Raw genomic sequence first — 15,464 nt, forward strand, 5'->3', positions numbered from 1 at the left:
CTAGCATGTCGTGCAATATCTCAATTCATAACTTGCATATATAATAAACACTAGTGAATGTCCGATACAACTCTCCATGCCCCATGCCGGCTCCCCGTCTCTGAGCAGACAGTCAGAAGAAAATACACTTCAGGCCCCATGCCGGCTCCCCGTCTCTGTGCTAAACAGCCAGAGGAAACACACTCGAGGCCCTATGCCAACACCAAACTGTCGTCTGAGACAGACCGGATCTATCCCTACGTCCCGTAACGGAAAGCACCACTAGGTAAGTACAAAACCAGTTAACATACATATATTGAAAATCAACTTCATAGTATAAAGTCATGCATCATCTATACTATAAAGAGGTGTTCTAAACATGTTCTATTCTAAATATCATATCGTCATCCATCAGATATTCTATAAGAACATGGGTTATAGGAAAAATAGTAATAATTCAAACTAGCCTCAATAAGCATGTTATCTCCTAAAACGTTTCATAAAACATAATCATCAAATCATGCTTTTCATGTATGCATTTATACTATCAAAACATGCATTTTTAGAAGGGGTCCACTCACAGTACTTCGCCATCGAAAAGCCACACCATCTAGCGAAGAAGGAAACGCCACAGATAATCGCCCCTAAGCACATAAATGGTACATTTAGTCAAACTTTACTCAAATGACTGAATTTGGGAAAACGGACATCGAAAACGGGTTTAGGACGTCGAAATTAGCCTAGGAGGGGTCCCGCACGAAACCCAAAGAGTCAAAGATCAAAGTCAACGTTGACCGTTGACCGGTCAAAGTTAAAGTCAACGCTGACCGTTGACCGGATCAACGGTCAGACCGGGTCCAGGTTCGGGTCAACAGGTCAAACGGGTCTGGGCTTGGATCCGGATTGGGTTAAAGGGTTTGGACTTGGGTTGGATCCGGGTTTGGGCCTAAGGGTTTGGGTCTAATGGGTTTAGGGTTAACCGGCCGGAGGCCCTAAAGGAAACGGCCCAAAGGCCTTTAAATTAACAAAAAAATAAAATAAATAAAAAGGTTGGGTTGGGCTGCCCAGGGCTTTGGGCTTGGCAGGAAAGGCCCAAAGGCCTTGGGTGTTCGCCAGATTCCAAGAAAGGAGAAGGCCGGATTTCGGCCGGAGAATTCCCAAGCTCCGTTGGAGCTCAAAACTCAACCAAAACATGTCATTCGATATACCAAATTGAAGCCCCGAAAGTAAGGAATTGAAATATACCCTTGGTTCCCGTCATCGTGGCCGGAGTTGGCCGGAAAACATCCTGGAAGCCATGGGTGTCAGCCGGAAACTGGGTAAGATTCAAATGAGTATAACTTCTTCAATACTCAATGAAATTGGGTGAAACAAAAAGGAACGTTGTAGTACTCAGTGAGACGAAGAGATTGATACCTTACACGCCGGCCAACTCGCCGTGGTTTGGCCGTAAATTGCCTCGAAAGGGGCGGTGCTCTCCGGAAAACTGGGAAATGTCTCCGAGGTGGTTTCTTCATGGTTTGACGTCCAAAACAAAACCACGGGGGTTAGAAAAGAGCTATAGGTGTGGGCATGGGGGTGTGTGTGTGTGTGTGTGTGTGTGTTCTTGTCGGAGAAAAGAGCACCGAGAGGGGGGAAAGGAGAGAGCACGGTAGAGAAGAGAGAGTGAGGGAGAAGAGAGACTTTTCAGAAAGAAAATAAAAGAAAAGGGAAAGGGAAAGAAATCAGGGAACAAAACATGGGGTGGGCCCCTTGGGCTCACCAATTAAGACTCAAAAACAATTTTAAAAATGAAAGTATCCCCCAAACTTAGTGAAAATATAAAAATATCCATTTTCTTACGTAAATCTCCGAACGGGTTGTTACATAAATTCCATAGAAGCAAAGAAGAAGGCTCTCTGAGAAATGGAGATGGTGCAGGTGGAGACAAAACAAACGTAACTCTTGAAGCACCGAACATGTGCAGAACACTTGTCAACTACCGAACTCTAGGATTTTTTTTTTTTTTTTTTTTTTTTTTGTCAACTACCGAACTCTAGGATTAGGAGAGAAAGAGGGGGGGGGGGGAGAAAGAGTGACCGACCGGCCAAAAAAAAAAATGGAGGGAAGTGGCTGATTCTTCTTTTTTTTTTTTTTTTTTTTTTTTCCCTTGTTTTTCAGATTTAAAATTTTATTATAGGATGATAAACGTCGGAAGCATAAGGTTAGGCCATCTCCAATCGAATTAGGTCTAAAATATCATGTTTAGCCCTATAGTTCTGTAAGAAATTATATTTTAATAAACAATGCAGATCATATTTTATACTATCCCCAGCCGAGGGAGCCAAAGAGTCATGAGCCAAAAATTGCCCTTTGACAAAAAATGCATCTCCAACCGAGAGAGCCAAAGGGCCATAGACAAAACATAATCCCCTCAATAATTTATTATTTTAATTGAATTAATATGGTTAATTATATTAAACTACCGTAGTAAAATAAGGTTTTTTGACATATTGTGAGTGCCACTTGCCACAATAACGAAGAAAGCGTGGTATTGTTGCGCCTGCCATAACGTCAAGCTTGACATTCTGCCGCTGAAGGGCTGGCTAGCTGATTGGAAATGGCCAGCCCGTTGGCTTGATTTGGGGGTTTTGGCCAGATGGAGCCACAAGACCTTTGGCCTAGCCTTCGCTCGAAGATGATTTTCGTGTCATTCCGAGCTATTTTTAGACCTATGGCCCTTTGGCTGGGTCGGTTAGAGATGGCTTTAGGTGCGGTGATTGTCTTTGAGATATCAAGGTTCTATGTGATCGAATACTTCGTCCTCCTCCAGAGCTGCCACTGTTGAGAGGGTTACTTGCCTCATGCAAACATTATGAATTGCAAGTGATGAATTGTTCTGATGATGAGGTTTATTTTTTAACTCATTATGTTTCGAGTTTAAACATTTTTCCCTCTCTTTAATGTATATATTAGTGTAAAATATTGTTCGCAATAAAAAAATATAAAAATGATACATTCTCATTCATATATAAGATAATCGAGTGTGAAATTAATACTTTTAATGAGTGACTCAGTTAACCATTTTCATTTCTTACATGTTCAAAATTAGACAAATTCTTTGCATACATTAAAAAAATATATATATATTAAGAAGACTTTGAAACTATTACATTACAGGAGGAGGAACTTCAAACTCGGAACGCATGAGTAGAACCCAAATGCTTCTCCACTAGAATATTAGACTAGTGCCGGTCCTGAATTTTTTGGTGCCTAGAGCGAATAATGTGCCCTTTTCCAGTACAACAACATAAATTAAAAAGAAATATTTAAAGAGGGCTGGAACCCAGTCGAAGCTATGGGGCTAGGCCCTCACGCCCATATTATATTACCTCTGAAAACAAAAAAATGTACAACAGGAAAACATAGTACTGAAACCTCGACAATCAAAAGCAAAATCAAATACAACCACTCCAAGCAGTCAACATAGCCATCACATATTGAATCCAAAAGGGTGACAACCCATTCGCTGCATATAATGTACAGAAGATAACAAATTCTGAAGTGATATGCTTCCAAGTATGACATTAGGCAGAAAAGAGCGGCGGCTTCAACCACTTATTCAGCTATATCCGGCTGGGTGAGAGCAGCCAAAGACATGATTGTTCCCTAATAACATGAATACATGGAGTAAACACCAAAAGTAGCAGCAAGGGAAGGAGATTTGAAGTAGATGAAGAGGTGTAAAGAGTCTAAAGACCTGTGAATGTCCAACAACAAAGACTTCGGAGCTTGTTGTCGAATATATGCAGCGTATCATTTCTGACATATCAAATCGAGCCAATTCCTGCCAACTCCAATCCCAAAAATCCTACAGTAAAGCATAAATCTTATTCTTTTCTGACAAAAGATGTGCCCGACTCCAATGTGTTTGACGCACATTTCCTACCCATACATCGAAACCTTCATCTGCAAAGACGAATTCCAGTGATTCTTCTGGAGAATTTAAGAGCCATGCATCACCTGGTTAAGATCAAGAAAAGCCAGTAACCAAGTTCAATTGAGTTTGAAGCACATTAGAGCCTAATTTAAAATGTATCCCATGGATGTTCATCAATTTACACAATAGTTAGTTTCAAGAAAGGAAATTTCAACAGAACCTGAAAACTTCAGATCAGGGGGCACCAAATAGTGAGCTATACATTCAAAATTTGAAATAATCAACTTAGTGGGACCAATATATTGAAAAAATTGGAAGGAGCCATGAAAGTAAGGCTTTTCACTAATCAGGCGTCCAGAGAAACAGTATTTTACTCACGTATCAGTTACGGGGAACACTCCCCATCAGAGCAATCTCATTAGTCCTTCACATCTCAAACCGTACAGAAATTGCACTAACAAACACGACTCCTATTAGTCCTTCACATCTCAAATCCAGGAATTACCCATCTTTCGTCTGAATCTGGAAAATAAGCAGCACTCAATTTCTCCAGACGATCCAATCTCATACATCTTCCCTGCAAATGCATGTGTGCCAGACTTCAAGATCAAATTTTTCCAACAAAAGAAACTTAAAGATCAAACTCGTTAGCGGAATAAATGGTGCACAAAGGGAGTTAAAATCTTGACATATGTATATTTTTGGCAGATTTTATGTGAGCATGCAACTAAAACTGGCATCACCATCAATGGTGCACAAAGATTGGTGTAAAACTTTAACAGTTTGAGTTGTAACTTCTCCATTGTACTTGTTAAGGCAAGACGGATATCACCTATGCAATTTTCTGTAGAACTTAAAAGGCTGCATAGCAGCTCTTGTTCGTTGTATTGAATACCATGGTTTTACTGATGACTGCAGAGTTTGCTGATGATTCATACCAAAAAAAAAAAAGTAATTTAAACAAATTCAGAGCGTTCATCCACTGTAATTTGCAGATATACAAACGTTAAGATAAAAGGAAATGCACAGTACCTTTCACCCAAATTGGAGGAGCACCGGTGGCATTAGCAAGTTAGCAACGGGAATTGACATACGAATATCTTCACAGTTTCTGCACAAGCACAAATCAGAAGAATCCGGCGGTGGAGTTATGTACCTCTCCTTGGAAAATGCCACCTCTTGGGATTTCAAAATATGCGGCCGTGGCCAGCCGTCTGACCACGCCAATTCCACCAAAGCCGCCGCAACGCGGCGTAGTGTCCGATTGATTGCTTCAAACAGAGTACCCAAAACCCCTGAAAATTATTTCTTTATTCAGATAATAAAATTTCCCAAATTTCGAATTTTAATTCCGAATCAAAAATAGGGTCTGAATTTTGATTACCTAGAAATTGGGGGGTTGGGGTGGAGAGGGACTCAGGCCAGGACGGAGCTATGTGACTGTGATAAGGCGTGCCAAATTACAGAGTGTGTCGGGAAGATGTACAAAGCTTTTGCAGTTTCTCAGACTTAAATACCGAAGCCCCGTAAGCCGTTCAATCCAGGGGGAAAGCTCTTTGATAGATGTTCCATCCAAGAAAAGCTCTCTTAATCCTTCCATATCTTCTTTAATGCTTGGAAACACCTCAAATTGTGTACAACCGTAAAGAGAGAGAAAGACAAGGGACTTGAGCTGACAAATGCTACTTGGAAGACTCTTTAGTTCCTTGCAATTTACTAGCTTCAAATGATTCATTCCCGTGAGATTATTAATTGATGAGGGCAGTCCTTTAATTTTTGACCCGGATAAATCAAGAACTTTTAACCCCTCAATCAATTCTGAAATCTCTGGAAACATCTCAAGACTCGAGCAGCCAGAAAGTTTAAGGGTTTTGAGAGATTTTATACGAATGATGCTTGAAAGACTCTTAAGTTTTTGGCAATCTGATAGGTTCAAATGATTCAACCCTGTGAGATTATTAATTGACAAGGGCAGTTCTTTAATTTTTGACCCGGATAAATCAAGCTCTTCTAACCCCTCAATACCTTCTGAAATCAATGGAAACATCTCAAGACTGGAGCAGCCAGAAAGATTAAAGGTTTTCAAACATTTCATATGAATGCAGCTTGGAAGACTCTTAAGTTCCTTGCAATCTATTAGGTTGAAATGACTCAATCCTGTGAGATTATTAATTGACAGGGGCAGTTCTTTAATTTTTAACCTGGATAAATTAAGCTCTTCTAACTCCTCCATACCTTCTGAAATCTCTGGAAACATCTCAAGACTGGAGCAGCCAGAAAGATTAAAGGTTTTGAGAGATCTCATACGAATTTTGTTGGGTAGAATCTTAAGTCCCATGCAATCTGATAGGTTCAAATGACTCAACCCCGTGAGATTATAAATTGACGAGGGCAGTTCTTTAATTTTTAACCTGGATAAATTAAGCTCTTCTAACTCCTCCATCCCTTCTGAAATCTCTGGAAACATCTCAAGACTGGAGCAGCCAGAAAGATTAAAGGTTTTGAGAGATCTCATATGAATTTTGTTGGGTAGAATCTTAAGTCCCATGCAATCTGATAGGTTCAAATGACTCAACCCCGTGAGATTATAAATTGACGAGGGCAATTCTTTAATTTTTGACAAGGATAAATTAAGCTCTTCTAACTCCTCCATACCTTCTAAAATCTCTGGAAACATCTCAAGACTGGAGCAGCCAGAAAGATTAAAGGTTTTGAGAGATCTCATACGAATTTTGTTGGGTAGAATCTTAAGTTCATGGCACCCATTCAAATTCAATAAAACGAGCTTTGTAAGAGTCGAAATAGACGGGTGAACCTCAACTAAACTTACACATCTTTGAAGAATTAGCCTCTCAAGATTTGGCACATTTGTGAAGTCAGGGGTTTCCTTAAGGTATGGACAATAACTTAAATTGATGAATTTCAACTTTTCCTGCTTCTGTTAAAACAATCAGGAAAACATGCATTACTTAATAAGACATCTCACTCAAAGCCCAAACATTTAAAAGAAACAAACACATGTAAATGATTGTACATACCTGGGTTCCTTCCCAAAGTCGGTCAATGACACTATATTGCATGTCAAGTTCAACAAGATTTTCGAATTGAAAGTTGGATGGCAAAGACTTGAGAGGGAAACCAAGCCAGGAGAGATACCTCAGGTTAAGCAACTTTAAGGACCCAAACAGGTGTTGTTTGAAGTACTCATCTTTAAAAACGAAGCCTCGACTGATCTTGAGAAGTCGTAGTTGAGTCATTCTAACAAAAGCTTCAGCATTTAAGCATCGCCAGTCTGAGCACGAGAAATCCACAATTATGCTTTCAATTGTTTTTGTAGCCTGTGCAAATCAAAGTAAAGGAAAATATAGAGAACCTTAGTTTTGATTATGAAATTAATGCTTGTTTCTTAAGAAGCCGTCCGATAATCATTTCATTTTCTGTTTAATTGTTTTCAATTTTCATTATTAAAAAAATGAAAATTAAAAATTGAAAACAAAAATGGTTATCAAACGAGCCTAAGAAATTGATTTTGATCAAAAGTTGAACCTTTCTACTAACAATTGCATAAGAATAAGATTTCTCACCGTATTTTCAGTTAGCACCTGACGAACATCTTCACAACTCCACAACCTACTTCGTCTCCCAGGATCTTTGAAAGATTCGTGGCGGACAATTTCCCGACCCATTTCCTCTAATGAATCATGCATCTCCAGTTCCTCCTTCCATGAGATACTTATGAGAGCTCGATCAATTAGAACTCTTATTCCTGTATGAGGATGGAAACCACAGCCGTCCAGAATTTCGATTGCTTGGTCTTTCTTCATCCCTTTAAGGAAACATGCAATATCTAGAAAGATGTCCTTCTCTGTGTCATCTAGTCCATCGAAGCTTGTTTTAAGCACATCATGAATTCCCCTTTGCGGGATTTTCCTTATTTTTTCTAACTCATCTTCCCACACGCGTATAGTTTTTTTACGAAGAAAAGCCCCCAAAACTTTGAGTGCTAAAGGCAGACCTTGAGCATATTTTACGACACGATTGGAGAGATCATCATAATCTCTGGTGGGTTGGTTTTTTCCGAAGGCGTGCTGCCTAAAGAGTTTTAGAGCTCCAGAATCACTCAGAATCTTGGGATTATATATCACATCAGCTATGCTTAGTAATTGTGAATCTCTAGTTGCTATAATAATTCTGCTTCCACCACCAAAGGAATGTGGCTCTTCAAGTAAAGCTTCAATTTGTTCTGAGTTATCCACATCATCAACAACAATAAGAACTTTTCTCTGACCAAGGCTTTTTAACATCACCTGAAAACCTTTACTCGATATGTGAGAACTCCCCACCTTGTTGTCTGAGATACCCAACAGAAGTTGTGCCTGCATATGTAGTTTGCCATGCTTCATGAAACCTTCCTTGAAATTTTCAAGAAAGCAAGAAGCTTCAAATCGACCAGCGATTTTATTATAAACAGCTCTAACGATGGTTGTTTTGCCTAAACCACCCATACCCCATATTCCAACAACTCGAACATTATTCGTTTCACCTCCGGGAGGATATAATAATGAAAGCATTTCATGCATGTGAGAATCCATGTCAACCAAGCCATTATCTTCGCTTGATGTTGATGAGATGTCGATCAATTTCCTATAAACATCTTCTACAATTTCCTCAATAAGCACCACATCACTCCTGTCAAATTAAAAAAAACAATATAATAACACCACCAAATAATAATTAATGGGTCTTTTTCATCTGACAGTTTTCAAAAAAATAGAAATTAAAAGTAAAAACTAAATATTTATCAAATTACCACTAAACGTTACAAAAATCCCAAAAATTAATAGGAAACTAAAACAAATTAGAATTTACTCATATTTTCGCGAATCCCAGCCAGATAAACTGGTGGCAGTTGTAAGAGCGGATCTCCAGCCCTGAACCTCTTCCATTTCAGCGTTAGAATCACGATCGTGCTGAGCAAAAGCTTCCTCGAATTTTCTCCTGAGTTTACGAACGTCAGACGGATCAACTTCATAGAAAATGGGGAGTACAATCTGGTTATTGGTATCCTTGCATTCCAAGATTTGCACGAGTTCTTTCAAGCACCAAGTGGAAGAGGCATAGTCTTGAGAGAAAACTACAATCGAAAGCCTTGACTCTCGAATCGCTGTCAGGAGCTCGGAAAGGTCGTCGCCTTTTCTGAGCTTTTCGGCATCCATGAAGGCGTTGATTGGTTTCTTAACCAGAGCGTTGTAGAGATGGCTGACGAAGCCCTTGCGAGTGTCTTCCCCTCTGAAATTGATGAACACTTCGTATTTCCAACCAAGGCCAGACGAAGAAGAAGCAGCAGCCATTAATCGATCGCACCTGGTCAGCGATGATCGAGCAGCTATGACTAAGAGAATTGTAAGTACAGAGATACTCAAATAGATCTACAAATTGGATCACCGGGAATTGGTCTGATCGATACCAAGTCAATGAGTCAATGCAAGAGGACAAAAGGGAAAAGGGAAATTATGCTTTATGTGTTTTCACATCTTCTTCGGGGAAATTTCGTTGTGAAAGGAATCTCGTGCTTTTGATTTTTTAATCCAAGAAAATGCGAAGAAAAGGTTTAAAGTAGTCAATTGAATCTACGCACTACACTTGCCTACCCAACAACCTCTTAATTTAAGATATGTAATTGAGAAAAATAGTTTAGAGGAAGGATGGTATCTCCATTTATTCTCCCTCAATCTTCCAGCATGCGATTTAATCATGATTAAAGCTTAAACTTAATCTTAGGTCGTATTATTTAGGTCTAATCTGTGGTGAAGTCTGTTAGGAATTAAACCTAAAATTAAAAATTTCGTTAACTTCATTAATTGTTAGCACATGAAGTTTACAAATGAAACTAAAAATATAAAGTTAGTCTCACATGTAATCTCTACGTGCTAACAATTACTTGAGAGTTTCATTTTAGCCTAATATGTGTGGCTCACGTGCTAATATTTAACAGAGTGTTGACGAAATTTTCAATTTTGAACATAAATCTTAATAGACTTCACTACATAAACTTAAATCTTTATTTAACTATCTTCTAATTATCTTATTACGACATGAATTATTAATCAAATTAAACTTATTATTTATTTTACAAATACGTAACTAAATCACACAGTGTTGAATGGAAGGCAGCACCCCAAATGATGAAAAGCGGGAGCACCGAAAGTCAGAGGAGGATTCTTTACCCTCCTAATCTCTCTACCCTTCAATAACTTTCTATTTGAACAGTCACAGTTAAATCACGTCAGTATCTTATATTGATTTTTTTTATAGAGATAATAAAACAAAAAACAATATGTGAAAGAAAGGAATAGAAATAAAAGGTAGAGAATCCACTTTCCCGAAAGCTATCTCCGTTTCTTTGTTGAGTGGACAGCTGTCTCTTTGTCTTCTTTTGGCAGATAGCTCCTACTGGCCGGCCTATTTTCCACAGCTGGTTATAGGACTCGATTGCCATATAAGAAGTGTTATGTTGTAATTCAATATCGATGGAAATCCAACAGGATCTTTTTCGAACTTTTGTGATGATTTTAGGTATTCGTTTATCATATATTATGTAATCAGTTTTTATCAAATATTATTTATGTTCAATTTTAAATTAAAAAATGTAAAATAATTTTTTACCGCATAATATACGATGAACGGATACAATTTATAGATCTCCGAAATCCTCACAAAGAGGATCCATAAAGGATATGGATTCAATGGAAATAGGAAACTTGAACGAAAAACTCACGGTACTATTTATTTTAACAAAAAATCATATTTTTACACTAAAAAGTCAATTATGGTATTATTCATGTTATACTTTATTTTATCTTTATAGTTAAAACTTAAAATTTTCAAGTTATTTTTATTAGTTTTCCTATGGAAATAAGCTAATTTTGAATCAAATAACATTACTTTATTTTGTGAGTAAATGAATTTAAATCAAACAACATTCATTTATTATGTAACTAATTAGTTTTGTATGTATTATCATATATATTAGGCACATTTTATTACACGTGATTTTGTAAAAAAATTTAAAAAGTTACAATATTAACAATATATCAACACTATTTATGTTAATTATAAATAGGTCAACCATATATTGTGATACTTAAATTCATTTAAAATCAACAAAAATTACAAAATTTGCCACTAGAGCTGGCATCCTCGTCAACTAACACACTCTTGCTCATAAATTTTATAATTGGAATAAGTCATACGAATCAAATATTGCAATGTAGTGTCTATTTTCTTATTCTGTTTTTTACATTTGGATTCAGACACTGCATTGTAGTGTCCATTTGCTGGTTTCGTTTTTTCCATCACTCACATGCCTCCCGCATGTTCCTTTGTACATTTGGACTCAGACAATGCAATGCAATGTATGTTTCCTGGTTCTAGTTTTTCCTTTTGGATTTAGACACTGCATTGCAGTGTATGTTTCCTAGTTCTATTTTTTTTCATCACCCACATGTCTCCTACACTTCACACTTCATGCAACTCTTGATTTTTACATTTAAATTCAAACACTGTAATGCAGTGTCCATTTCCTAGCTCTGATTTTTACATTTAAATCTATATTAGGTTCTTTTCTATGCCTTGAAGACAAGAACTTTATATTTTTCTTGCATTGAATGCCAAAACAATGATCACAAACTGATCAGAAACGATCCAAGTCAGTTTGCAATCTTTGTTATTAAAAATAAAAATAAAAAAGTAAAAACAGAAAGTAAAGAACTAGAAATAATAGTAAAAACTGAAGGTAAACTGCTTGTAAATACTTGTAAAGTGTTAACCAAAATGACAATAAATTGCAAGAAAAGGTAATAACTTGAAAGTAATTGATAAATACAAGCAATCAGGCATAGTTTCAACCTATTCAGGCAAGTTTGGATGCCAGGCGAGCAAAGTTTTGCAAGTACAAGACATGTTTTGAGAAGTAAACTTTAATGCAGGAAATCAATAATACAAAGAAAGTAGCTGAGCCATAAATACAGAGGAATGTTTGAACTACAAAGGGAGTATGTGAAGAGTAGGTTGCAAAGCTTTTTAGAAGTCTTTTTTGTATGTTGAGTTGGGTGTCCTTTTTTCAACCTCTTTGCTGCCTTTTATAGAACCGCCGTTTTCTTCTAGAGTAAGCCTTTCCTCCTCAGTTCATTCTCTATGGTGCAAGTAGCTGATACGATCTGTTGTCAAAGAATGAGTTCCTACTTGAATACTTGAGCTTTGGATACCCTTCAAACGTATCATCGTTGGCTAGGCCTGGCAATTCCTGACACGACCCGATAACCCGACACGACATGACACGAAGTTAACAGGTGTTCGGGTCAACACGATAACGAATCGGGTCGTTATCGGGTAACCCGATAAGCACCTGTTAAGATAACGGGTTGATTCGGGTATACACGTGGGTAACACAATACACGACAAGCAGAATATTATTTTTATAATTTTATAACCCTAAAAAAAATGCTGTAATAATTATATACATTAATTTAACAATTTTATACCCCTAAAAACTATAATAAATATATATATATATATATTAAATTAACTATAAAGTCTATAATAATTATAATAATTATATATACTATAATAATTATACCCCCAAAATATTAACTATCTATAATAATTATATAATTATATATATATATATATATATTTAATTTTGAATTAAATTTTATAAAAACTATAATAATTATTAATTAATATGCATGATGCATCCATTGATTTGATTCCATTCCATTCATGCCGCCCTTTTTGAAGAAAAATAGAGGGAAAATGAAAATGATAAGAAAAGTTGAAAATGAAACAAAAAAGTGAGGGAATTAGGGAAAGATATTGGAGGGAAAAGTGAAAATTATAAGAAAAGTTGAAAAGGAAACAAAAAAGAGAGGGAAAAATGAAAATTAATAGAAGTGATGAGAAATTTATTATTATTTTTTTTAAGTTATTAACTTTTTATCACACATATGACATATCTCACTATTTTTATAATGATACATGTTGACACACCCCGACCGAGATCAGGGCGTGCTGGCCGTCACACGAAGGTGACGTAGCCATGTGCACGTGCGGAATCTAATGAGATAGTAATGTAAAAGTACGAATAATTTAAAAACTAGCATACAAAGTACTAAGACAAGTGCTAGTGTAAGTGAAACGCTAAGTTCAGAGCAAGACTACAGCAGTCCAAAGAAAATGATACGACAATAGTACACCCGAAGGTGACCCTACAATGGTGAGTATCTGTCAGAAATGCTGGGACGCCCTCTGGGAAAACCACCGAAACTGCTAAGCAACTAGAACCTGGAGGGGCGCAAAAACAAAGGCGTGAGTGGGCAAAAACAAAGCTCTTTGAAAACCATTTAACAAAATACATTCTAACCCCTCGCCGTAAAACCTGTATACTTCCCAGAAAATAAACATATATACGTATGTATAAATATGCCAAACATGCTCAAGGGTATAACAATCATGCTCAAGAATGTGCCATGTCAAAGCCTCATAACGATATGCAAGTGCTCAGGTATAAATCGCATCAATAGCATAACATCTGGCAGCCGGAGTCACCTAACGTGACCTGTACAGCTGCATATAGAGCTCCAATCTCAAACTCAATAACTGAACAACTGAACCTGCCCATGAGTCGGAACCACCTAAAGTGGTCTGTACGACAGGACTGGGTGTAACGTATATATACGCTTCAGTGCTACGATCACGTGAAGGCTGTGCGAATAATCGCGGGTCACCTACGAGTCGGAACCACCTAATGTGGTCTGTACGACAGGCCTGTGCACCTAGCTTAGATCCAAGCTGAGCATATGGTGCGGGAGGTGAACATCACGTGAAGGACTGTGCCCTGCTCAGGGCAGGAGCACTAACACCGGGGGTGCAGGTTATGAGCTCTCTAAGCATCTCAAAATACTGCTGACTGTAAATATGAATAACATTTACCTGGCACTTACCTGTGCATCCACAGCACCCAATACGCATATATATATATGTATGCCACTACTAATACATGCGATGATGCGTAAACGACATTCATATGATGCATGGCATAAAACAAATAACCCTTTTTATTTAATTTCTGGGAATATAAATGTATATAGGTATATACGGAAAACCAAAAGCCCACTCACTGATAAGTGGAAGGGTCGTAGCCCCCTTGTCTCGAGTGTGCACGCTCGTCCTCGGGATACGTATCACCTATACGCGAAACAACTACAAAAACGTTAATTTAAAAGCACATAACCAACTTCTCGTAATAACTTCTCATACATTGCTCAAAATGGACAATTGAATATACCAACGTGCTCTACACAACCTCAGGATCACAACCATATTTTTAGAATAATTTTCCTCCGCCGCACGCGCCCCCACGCGCCGGCCAAGGCACGGCCACACGCGCCGGCCACGCGCAGGCACGTGTGGCGCACACTGACGGCGTCAACTGACGCCGTTAGGAATATTCCGTCAGTTTTGACAGATTCCGTTAACGGCGTCAGGAATATTCCGTCAGATTTGACGGAATATTCCGTCACCTTCTCCGGCGAGACTCCGGCGCCGTCGCCGGCGTCGGAAAACTGGGAAATTTTCAAACTTCGTTTTCTCACTCGTTTCTCAACTAATTTTCATGATTTTTGAACCAAAATGAAGCTTAGGACTAGTAGAATCACGATATACCACTTTTAAAAGCTAAAAACCACGCGATCATACCTGTCTTCAAACTAAAAAACCGGCCAACTTTGAACCAAGCTTTCCCGACGTCCAAACTCGTCCAACGAAGCACTCCGAGGCTCCTTGGGACCTCACTAAGACATCTACAAGCTTCAAAGGTCCAAAAACATGCTAAATTAAGTTTGCATGAATAGTGTTCAAAACGGATTACCTCGAATCGACGTGAAAACTAATGATTTCTCACCAGAAAATGGTATGATCGTGCTCCTCTCAACCTGACGAGTTCAATGGTGTAGTTGGTTCCCTCGATCTATGATGGTTTGGGTGAGTTTGGTGTTCGTCCGTACGTTTATGGTGATGGGAAGGGAGAGGGAACTCGAGGGAGAGAGAGACAGAGAAGAGACAAAGGGAGAGGGAATCACGGGAGAGAGGGACAATGTGTGTGAGTGTGTGTGTGTGTGGTCCAACACATGCCACACCACACAAAACAACCACTAACGTGACAAAAACGAACTAGGGGCAAAATCGTAATTTCACATGTACGTTTCGATATTTCCAGGACGGGATGTCACACATGTGATATACTACTCCGTGTACCAGTCAATTATACGTACAAAATAAATAGATTTAAATCTACTTAATAAATAAATACATATATATGTATATATATATACACACACCATTGGAACTTGATGGGATACGAATTCTCCAAAACTAATGAAAGTATAAATAAACTCTTAAGTGTTAGTCAATCTATCGTTTTGTTGGGATACGAATTCTCCAAAACTAATTTCAACGATCCAAACCGTCAAACTTGTTTGTATATGCTTGGAGATCACATTAACAAAAA

General features: G+C 38.0%; 2 protein-coding genes across 7 annotated transcripts; both read right to left on the reverse strand.

Annotated features, from left to right (window-relative positions):
- Window positions 1-3,147: 3,147 nt before the first annotated feature.
- On the reverse strand, window positions 3,148-8,640 carry LOC137733678 (disease resistance protein RPV1-like). Of its 6 annotated transcripts, XM_068472843.1 has the most exons (8): window positions 7,483-8,640; window positions 6,937-7,236; window positions 5,283-6,836; window positions 4,931-5,193; window positions 4,277-4,822; window positions 4,119-4,154; window positions 3,719-3,981; window positions 3,148-3,627 (listed from the first exon to the last, which is right to left on the reverse strand). In XM_068472843.1, exons 1-3 carry the CDS (start codon window positions 8,488-8,490, stop codon window positions 5,331-5,333), a joined length of 2,814 nt encoding a protein of 937 aa, XP_068328944.1. In that variant the 5' UTR covers window positions 8,491-8,640; the 3' UTR covers window positions 3,148-3,627; window positions 3,719-3,981; window positions 4,119-4,154; window positions 4,277-4,822; window positions 4,931-5,193; window positions 5,283-5,330. The 6 variants fall into 6 exon arrangements, with proteins under 6 accessions (XP_068328944.1, XP_068328941.1, XP_068328943.1 ...); XM_068472840.1 differs by having other exon boundaries at window positions 3,719-4,475; window positions 4,731-4,822; XM_068472842.1 differs by having other exon boundaries at window positions 3,719-4,154.
- LOC137733694 (TMV resistance protein N-like) lies at window positions 8,639-9,415 on the reverse strand. The gene has a single exon (XM_068472855.1). The coding sequence runs from the start codon at window positions 9,247-9,249 to the stop codon at window positions 8,764-8,766; it is 486 nt and encodes a 161-aa protein (XP_068328956.1). The 5' UTR covers window positions 9,250-9,415; the 3' UTR covers window positions 8,639-8,763.
- Between the last annotated feature and the right edge of the window lie 6,049 nt (window positions 9,416-15,464).

The sequence above is a fragment of the Pyrus communis genome, chromosome 5, assembly GCF_963583255.1.
Source record: "Pyrus communis chromosome 5, drPyrComm1.1, whole genome shotgun sequence".
Taxonomy (NCBI): domain Eukaryota; kingdom Viridiplantae; phylum Streptophyta; class Magnoliopsida; order Rosales; family Rosaceae; genus Pyrus; species Pyrus communis.

Coding starts and splice junctions, on each gene's coding strand:
- LOC137733678 (XM_068472839.1), bottom strand. CDS start 8,490: ATGGATTCTCACATGCATGAAATGCTTTCATTATTATATCCTCCCGGA. Junction 7,237..7,482: donor AGGTGCTAACTGAAAATACG/GTGAGAAATCTT, acceptor TGATTTGCACAG/GCTACAAAAACAATTGAAAG. Junction 6,837..6,936: donor GACTTTGGGAAGGAACCCAG/GTATGTACAATC, acceptor TTGTTTTAACAG/AAGCAGGAAAAGTTGAAATT.
- LOC137733694 (XM_068472855.1), bottom strand. CDS start 9,249: ATGGCTGCTGCTTCTTCTTCGTCTGGCCTTGGTTGGAAATACGAAGTG.